Source organism: Silurus aristotelis (assembly GCF_946808225.1).
Source record: "Silurus aristotelis genome assembly, chromosome: 7".
Classification (NCBI taxonomy): domain Eukaryota; kingdom Metazoa; phylum Chordata; class Actinopteri; order Siluriformes; family Siluridae; genus Silurus; species Silurus aristotelis.
Genome location: NC_139580.1, coordinates 6,580,252 through 6,589,343, shown reverse-complemented (window position 1 = coordinate 6,589,343; position 9,092 = coordinate 6,580,252). Strand labels below are relative to the sequence as shown.

General features: G+C 38.3%; 1 protein-coding gene and 1 long non-coding RNA gene across 2 annotated transcripts in view; both read left to right on the top strand.

The window, feature by feature from the left end:
- Positions 1-3,597, top strand: part of LOC310729185 — a 7,299-nt gene extending 3,702 nt beyond the window's left edge. Inside the window, exons 2-3 of the long non-coding RNA XR_014534481.1 lie at positions 1-2,820; positions 2,916-3,597. The exon at positions 1-2,820 is cut by the window's left edge and continues 3,012 nt beyond it. This is a non-coding gene — a long non-coding RNA (uncharacterized lncRNA). The remainder of the gene's footprint in view (positions 2,821-2,915) is intronic.
- Positions 1-7,066, top strand: part of enpp2l (ectonucleotide pyrophosphatase/phosphodiesterase 2-like) — a 32,556-nt gene extending 25,490 nt beyond the window's left edge. The window contains exon 25 of the mRNA XM_083546963.1: positions 4,402-7,066. Coding sequence (XP_083403089.1) covers positions 4,402-4,572 — 171 coding nt within the window. The 3' untranslated portion in view covers positions 4,573-7,066. The remainder of the gene's footprint in view (positions 1-4,401) is intronic.
- The last annotated feature ends 2,026 nt before the right edge of the window (positions 7,067-9,092 follow it).

Here is a 9,092-nt window from a genome sequence, read left to right as displayed (position 1 = left end):
GACGGCTGTTAAATGTCAAGGAGAAGGTATTTTAAAAAACTGAGGTAAAATGACTGACTGTTCTTGGTGACTTCAACCTCCCATCTGACAAACTTCAGAGGGGTGCTGTCAGAAGGGAAAGTACTGAGGATTGTGTCCATCTCTCTAAGAAGTGTCCAAGGGGACAAGGAGGGCGGTAGAAGACAATGATGAAGAGGTAAACTGCATGGAATTCAAAAGAAGACATTCCCACATAGCAATTTTTCTCTGGCCCAACTCCGGCCCACACAACCAGCTTTTGCTTGGCTCACATACCGCAATGAATTACGGTCCTAATGTGGACCAGGTCTGGATTCCAGACAAGGGCCACACATGGGCCATAACTGGCCCAAGTCTCAGCCAAGTTAAATACCCATAACTGGTCCTAAATGACATCTGGCCCATGTCTTGTGAGCTGCCTTAACAGTACCACCTCTGCTAAACCGGGCCATGTTTGGCCCACATGCTGTATGCCAGTGCCGAATGAATGCCAGCTGTGCCAAATGAATGCCAAATTTGTTTGCTGACTGGGTTGTTAGATGAGACAAAGGGAGAGGTGTGAAACACCATCTCCATGACAACAGTAAACCCGTACCACCACCTTTACTGGTTTGTCTTAATGAGTGAGAGAAAGCATAGTCCGAAGACAGAGCAGCTGGTGTAGCAGTGTTTTGTGCGGATATCCAGGTCTCAGTGAGTGCCAGAAAGTCAAAGGCATAGTGGGAAGCTTAGGCTGTGATAGTCAGCTTTCCCTGGAGCAGACTGGCAATTTCAGAGCCCACTTACCACCACTGTTTGAGATTGAGACAACAGAGGAGGGTAGATGAGGTTACTGGCAATGTGACCTCTGTTCTGTGGATGAGAATGTCTGTGTCTATAAGAGGTAACTACAAAGATGGGTTTAAGACACCTGACTGATCTGCCAATTTGAGTTCAATGTATGAATTTGAAGAACACAATGTACTAATAAATAAGCACTAACCATTACCGGCCTTAGGAGGGTTACCTACAAGCACCTTCAGTATAAGTAAGTAAGCCCTGCCCACAAGTCACACCTCAAGTGAGATTAAAACCACCCTTGATTAATCACCTGAGAGAATTACTAATAACTAATAAGCATCGACCAACACTCTATAATCAACTGAGTTTAGTAGATATACAAAAGTCAGAATCCTACCTTACCAGAAGAGAATAGATTCAAGATAGAGCTAAAGCACATTTAAATTCTTTAATACAGAAAGGTATAGAAGGGCTGGCAATTTGTTGTAGTAGAAGTATAGAAGTAACATAGATTTGATTGTGTATGTAGTAAAAATGAGTACAAAAGGGTTCCAGAGAAATGATTTTACCTCTGAATCACCTTGCTTGGACACCTGAGGACATGGAAATTGTTCCTCTGGAACTAATTGTTCCTCTGGAACTATGGAAATTTTTCCTCTGGAAGCGTTACGGGATACACTTCATAAAGCAGAACTGCTTTTCCAGTCAGGACCTGAGCGCAGTGAATTATGAACGTTTTGTTTAGGAAGTGTGAACAGTGTGTGTGTGTGTTTGTGTGTGTGTGTCATTTGCTTTGATATACATGCGAGACTGGGCGAGGGTACAGGAAATGTGTGTTTTGATTTGTTCCATTATTCCCGGGATTTGTTTAGCTTGCAGCTCTTCCTGTCACTGCTAAACTTTGTGTCCCAGCTGTCTCACTGGTTCCTCTCTAAAAAACCTGCATATTTTCCTGGCATCGGGTTTTGAATTGACCATATTTTTCACAGCATTTGACACTGCTGATTATCTTGTCTTTTGTCAGTGCAGCTGGCTGGGCTGTAAATTCTTACTTCTATTGAACTAGAAAGTAAATGTAATCCTGTGTTCTGTGCCAGGTGTCTTTCTGTTTTACAGCAAAGTTTTTTTTGCCAGTATTATGATAAGAGGATAAGGGTAGTTTTAAAGGGAAAGGTTGAGTATGCAGGCTAATAGCTTTCGAAATTAGATTAATATTCTTTTCCTATCACTCCGATATAAGGATATCTTAGGGACAAATTGATTGCAGTTAATTTCAGATTTTAACAAGGTCCAAATGAAGTTTGTATCTTGGACCCAAATGCATTTTCCTCCGAATTAGGTCATTTTCTAGTTCCCCACACATTAGAAAGGGTAATATGTAATGGGTAATGTGCTGCATCACAGATCATTACTGGAAAGGATCATCTCATAAAGCCCATTATTGTCTAGTCCTGGTTTGCTTGCCAAGCAAACAGTATCATATCCTTGTCATTCAGGGTGCATGGTTTATTTTACTGTTTTAAACTTCTGTCCATGGAAGCTTGCAGTATCCTTTGGATTTGGACTTTTGATCTCGCGATTGTGAGTTCAAATCTCAGCAGCACCAAACTGCCAAACCTTAACTGCTTTTCTAAATGAGATCATTCTTTGTTAGTTGCTCTGGATAAGGACATCTGCTATTGATTTAAACTCAACAGTATCAGGCATCATAATATCCTGAGAACAAATAACGTAACATGCAACAGAGTAAAGAACTGGCTACAAGGCAGAGTGTTGAAGATATAATACGCAAAAGACTGCACTCTGAGCAGGTTTCAATTCTGTTCAAAAATATTTCTATAGCTTTTTTCACAATGGATATTCCTTTCAAGCAGCTTTCTAGAATGTAAGAATTCTAGAACAAAAATCACATATACCAATCCCAGATGAGCAAAACTGGGACGAAAGGAAAAACTCCCTTGATGATATAAGAACAAAACTTTGAGAGGAACCAGACTCGAAAGGAAACCTGTTCTCATTTGGGTTGCATAAAAAAATGTGGTTATAAATCAGCAACACCAGGGAGTGAGAAATATGAGCACCAGAGTGTGTGGTTGTGAGGCATGTCCTAAAGTCAGTTGGAGTTGTGGAACCCAGTGCTCCTGAGCAACTCAACATCATCTTAAATCTGACCAGGTTCGATGTCATTTAAGCTAAACGGAATGTCAGAAATCCGTAAACTGGCCTAAAAATTACTGACCACAATTTACTTGATCAGTGTATTTATGTGTCAGGGCCACCATTATGTCAGGACCAACATTACCGCCAGCCAGACGGTCCAGACCCTGTATCGCAGCGTCTGCTCCTTGATTTGTCTGCAACATTGCATAATGTTTTAATTCATGTCCTGTCTCCAAACCCTGTCTGTTATTTAGTTCCATGTGTGTTTGTTTTCGTGCATGTTATGTCTCCACAACTTTTATTAAGTATTGGGTCAACCTGTTATTAGGTTTTGTCCTTGCATATCTTTTCATTTAAATGTTTATCCAATTCCACATGCAGTATAATTTGTGTCTGTGTATATACCCCTTTGTTTCTGGGTCACGACTGCAAAGTAATTTTGCTGCCTATAACCAGCTCTTTATTTCAGATTTTCTGGTTTCTCAGCTTCACAGTTTTGGTCTCGTTTTCATTCTTATGTTCACGTCATCAATTTCTCTAGTTTGATTTCCCCCTGATTTAGGTTTTGGTTCTGTAAATAAAACCTCCCTTTATCTGCACTTGCATCTACTGGCACTTACATTTTATGACATCCTTTATGGCCACTTTAAATAAAGTGATATAAAAAGAATCTAGCCACCAAATTTAGCCAATAAAAATGAAGAATGCAGTGACGTGTATATTTAACCCCGCCCACTTTTCACGTCATAGAGCACATAGGCTACGCTACAGTACTGTACTGTACAGTACTCACTATAAATGTGATATTTTTATGCATTTACACGAAAATCATCTCGTTGTGTTCTTGCAAATGTTTTCTGTGTGTGTTTAAAGAGTGCGGGGGGATGATTTATTGTTTGAACAACAAAAAATTTTTTTTGCGGAAATTAGTTTTTTCGCGGTCAGTTTTGGTACGTAACTGATAGACGGGGGACGAATGTATAGCGCTTTTACAATGGGCATTGTTTTATAACTGCTTTATCTCTGTAAAGTTGCTTTGAGACAATGTATAAGTTTGTTCCTATCAATTACAATTACTCCCTGAAACGGTATGAGGAAGAAAGTTTGAGAGAAAGCAGATGTAGTTTGGGGACCCCGATTTTACATAAAAAAAATATATATACATTGACATAAGTAAAAGTGGCTTAAATCTGATTAGACACTTCCATCGTTTTGTGTGTGTGTGTGTGTGTGTGTGTGTGTGTGTGTGTGTGTGTGTGTGTGTGTGTGTGTGTGTGTATATATATATATATATATATATATATATATATATACATATATATACATTATATATATACATATATATATATATATATATATATATATATATATATATATATATATATGTATATTACACAAAACTCCATAGCTGACCTCTTACCTCTTCTTGCTTTTGCTTTCCAGAGCTCAGAGGAGCCATCCCACTGGGCGGAGGAGATCCTGCGCACTCACACAGCTCGCGTACGCGACGTAGAACTGCTCACCGGACTCGATTTCTACCGCTCGCTGCCGCTGCCCTACACAAACACACTCTCTCTGAAAACCTATCTGCACACTTTCGAGGACAACATCTAACGCCTGGTGAAGCGACATCACTAAACACCACATCACCTCTCTTCCCAGATCCGCTGATGATTAGGTGTATAGTTTTTATACAGTTTTTCATATTTATTGTTCATTTCAGACAAAATAACGATGGTACATTGTTTCAAACGCTTCAGCTTTAGAGTCACTAAACATATCTGAAATACACTGGGTTATCATAAGTATCTTTGCGTGTGTATGTGTGTGCGTGTGTGTTGTAAGTTAACAGTTTGTTAGGTTTTATGTGACAATAATGTGACCACACAGTAACGTTCACCTACAGAACTCTCTACTCGGCATGGCCCATAATCCTTTTCAGCATTCCTACCGTAATGTATGTGTGAGATTATCGCGTTTATGTATGCATAATAGAGCCGTACCCCTGTCTCCTGGCTGTGAGGTGACGCACAATTGCAAAGAAAAAAGAAAGACGTGCCGTCCCGCTTTTTCACCAACTGCCCCCGCTCTCTAGGTTGAAACTGTGTATGCCTTGGGGGTAAAAGTTCATTCCTGGCCCAGAAAACTGTAACCAAACATCTATAAAAAGAAAGAGATACTGATATCCAATGCATACAGCATATTATTGCAATATTATTTAGTTGAATCTTTGAATTCATACAATTGCTACGGATATAAATACATTTGTTAGTAATTCCAAACTCCTCCTCTAAGCTCAGTAGCTCTGTAGATTGGGTTTTCACCCAAGTTTGCATTATGAATATATTCTCTAGCACCTTTAAATGCTGATTTTTAGGTATAATAGGCTTTGACGGAAAACTTCATTGAGAAATATGCAAATGAGGCAAGAGATACTGATATCCCAGCTTTATTGGGAGTTATGCTCAATATGCAAAGTCAATAAAACTCCCTGGACCACAGGGTGTTTAGGGCCTCATTTAGTGACTAGTGCCAGTTCTCCCAATTCTCATGTCTTGAAATCTAAATTAACAAGCAAAAGCTTACTGAATAACAAATGCAACCTACTGCAAACTCATACTACATACAGTACTACATCAAGCTTAATTTTACCACTGGAATAACACCAATATTTACGCTAAGCTAGACAATTAAATCTATACGAAAATACGAACAGATGACATGCTTTTACATGAAAATTTTTATTTAGTGAGAAGACTTGGATATAGGGACCAAGGACAAATATAGGGAGGTGGTAATTAATGCATTGGACTTTGGATCTGAAGGTCGTGAGTTCAAATCCCAGCCACAGCAAGCTGCCATTCCTGGGCCCCTGAGCAAGGCCCTAAACCCCATAGCTGCTCATTTGTATGAATGAGATAAATGTAAGTCACTCTAGAAAATGGCGCTTCTAAATTCCCTTCTAAAAGAGAATGTTGTACGAGTTTGAATGCCACCATCCATGGGCAAAAATCCAAAAAAGCAAAAATAAGTCAGTGCTTTTAAGAAGGAAGATAGTGTATATGAGTTTAAATGCCACAGCCATCCATTGCAGGAGTATACTCTATCGCTTCTATCAATCACTTGGATGGGCACCACTGGCCTTTTGAGGAGAGAAATGTTTTGGCATAGGATAAAGGCTGAGTTCAAAGAACACTGTTTAATTGGAAGTGATGCCACTCGACACAGTACTCTATAGAACTAGTGTTATCGTGTATGGACCCCATTATTAGAAAAAACAATGTTTCATAGTCCAGTGCTTCTATGTAGATGTGGAAAAGACCAGAAGTCAGTTGAAAAATGCTATGTGAAGTTATCAAGAATTATAATAGGCAACATTTTCCACTACCTTCATCTAAACCTTCATCTAAAAATCATGTTTGGAAGAACGATGATTCTTAAAGTTCCAGACTCTTGTGGAATCTGTACCTTGGTGCATTAAAGATGCTCTGGTGGTTTGCGGTGGTCTTGCACTGCAACAACACTGTTTCCAGCTTCTATTTCTTTCCTTCAATATATTAAAGCAAATATAACTAATGCTAGCTAGCAACTTATATTTGCTGCCTGTCAGTGACATGACATTAGCTAGCTAAAAGTAGCCACGGGAAAGGAGTTTACCTTTACATTCACTAGCCTGATTAAACAACAAAGCGCGCTAGCTACAAGATGAGGGCCGTGTTCCGAATGCAATCATCAGACTTCAAGAAAATGTCATTCAACAAAACGTTCATAGGTTTGACTTCAATGACAAGCCAATGCTACCACTTTTTATCATATAATTCTTTTTTTTGTGAGTTTTTTTTTTTGTTATACACTGCTACACTGCAAGTCTAGGGAACGTAATATTATCTGGTGTGATTAAAAAGCAAAGGCTAGATAGCAACACATTCATATCCTGCACCTGTCCACATGTTTATTCCTATATACCCGTCATGAATGTTCATAGAAATATCATTATGGCTAAAGCCTGTATGTGTGGTGTATAAAAATGTTGATTTCTAGATGGTAGTTCTAAATACTAGAAAGACTAACCTGATATATAATAAATGGACGTTAGAATTGCTAAATACGATGATGTGACGATGTCTCTTTATTTCCTGAAGTGTACGAATAATTTACTGTCTCGAATAGCTAGATCACATGACAGTCCAGGGTCAGATCAGTTTGAACTGTGTGTGTGTGTGTTATCATATTTAGCCCTGTTGTAAGCAGGCCTTTTTGGTTAATGGACTATAAATACGAAGTAAATGCTGAAGCTATCAAAGGGAAGCCAATAAATGTTCGGGATAATGTGTCCTATCTTTACACACTTGCTAAGACAAATGAAACGCTGCCGATAACAAGGCCGTAAAAGATCTTTACTTAGAAGTAGCACTGACCATTAGCTACAAAGTACATATCATTTAGAGCAATAGATAAGATATTATCCATATTGTAGGATGTGCAGTATATGGATACAAGAATTAGGACACCTGACATTTCTAACCATATGTGGTTTTTTTTGTTTTTTTTCTCTCAAACGGCAAAAATTGGCAGCACATAATTGTATAGGATGCCTTTTCCTTTACTTGAACTAGGAGACCAAAACCTGTTCCACCATGACAACGCTCCTGTGCACAAAGCCGGCTTCATGAAGATATGCTTTACATAGGTTGGAGAGGAATATCTCCTGCTATAGAGCTCTGACCTCGGCTCTATTAAAAACCTTTGTACGGTGGCCGAGAAGTGCAAAACACTAACAAATCCGAAAACAAATGAACAAATGAAAAAACTAATTAACAAATCCAAAAACACAATGACAAGTCAGACAAACCGGAAAATGTAGGTATAGTTCGTGAATGGAAACTTACAGATCATTGGACGTGACACCTGTCATTCAACTGTATATCTTGAATGACAGGTGTCGTGTCCAATGATCTATACGTTTCCATTCACAAACTATACCTACCTTTTCTGGTTTGTATATGGTAAATTGCTTAATAAATTAATAAATAAATAAAAAATAAAAAGACTGTACTTCCTGTATATTTTGAATGACAGGTGTCTCGTCCAATGATCTGTAAGTTTCCATTTACAAACTACACCTACCTTTTTTGTCGTTGTGTTTTCGGATTTGTTCATTTGTTTTTGAATTTGGTGATGTGTTTTGCACTTCTCGGCCGCCGTACCCTTTGGGATGAATGTGAACTCTGACTGCACCCCAGGCCTCCTCACCTCATCTACATCACTACATGACTTTACTAACATGCGTGTGGCTGAATGAATCTCCACAAATTTCCTTAAAAACTGGTGAAACATCTTCCCAGAAGAGTGGAGGTTATTAAAACAGTACATGAGGATTAAGTGTGGAAAAGGAATGTTCAAAAAGACCATACAAATCCTATGTTCAGGTGTCCCCAAACTTTTGACTGTATCTGTAGAAGCATGATTATCAAGAACTTGTACTTAGTACAGTGTTAAAAGGTGACACTTTTGTAAAAAGTGTGTTTATATCTGGCTTCGTCTCCATAGCAATAGAGGCAAAGGATCATGGGTAATGCTGACAGGAATGCTAAAACTAATCTTTTTTCCGAATTTCTTTCCGAGAATAAGGCAGAAAATATACGGTTAGGGTTAGAGTGAGGGTTATACTATAATAAATGTGTTTGTCTCAAGTTAATGCAGTGTCCTAAATTAACAGAGGGCATATATTTACTGTATTTTGACTGGAAAGAACCACTGACGATGGTTTATAATAGCGAGTAGCATACCGAATATAAAGCAATAAAAACATGCTTAAATGTTAAGTAATGGTGCTTAAAGATTAAAAAAATCAATGACAAACCAGAAAACGCAAAACAGTGTAGTAGTGTAGTATCCAGTGGCAGAAAGAAAACCAAAAATACTTTCTCGTGAAATGCATTACATAGAAAGTCGTCCTCAGTGACACAAAAAAAGAGGGAAATTTAATAATTATAAATAAAATTCTTTAAAACCTGTAATAACCTGTAAAATTATTTTTTTTAATTTACGGTAGTCATATGAGGCCATACTTTATTATATTTCTTTTACGACATAAAAGTCTTCTTGTTATCACAACTCAATTTTCCTGTGAT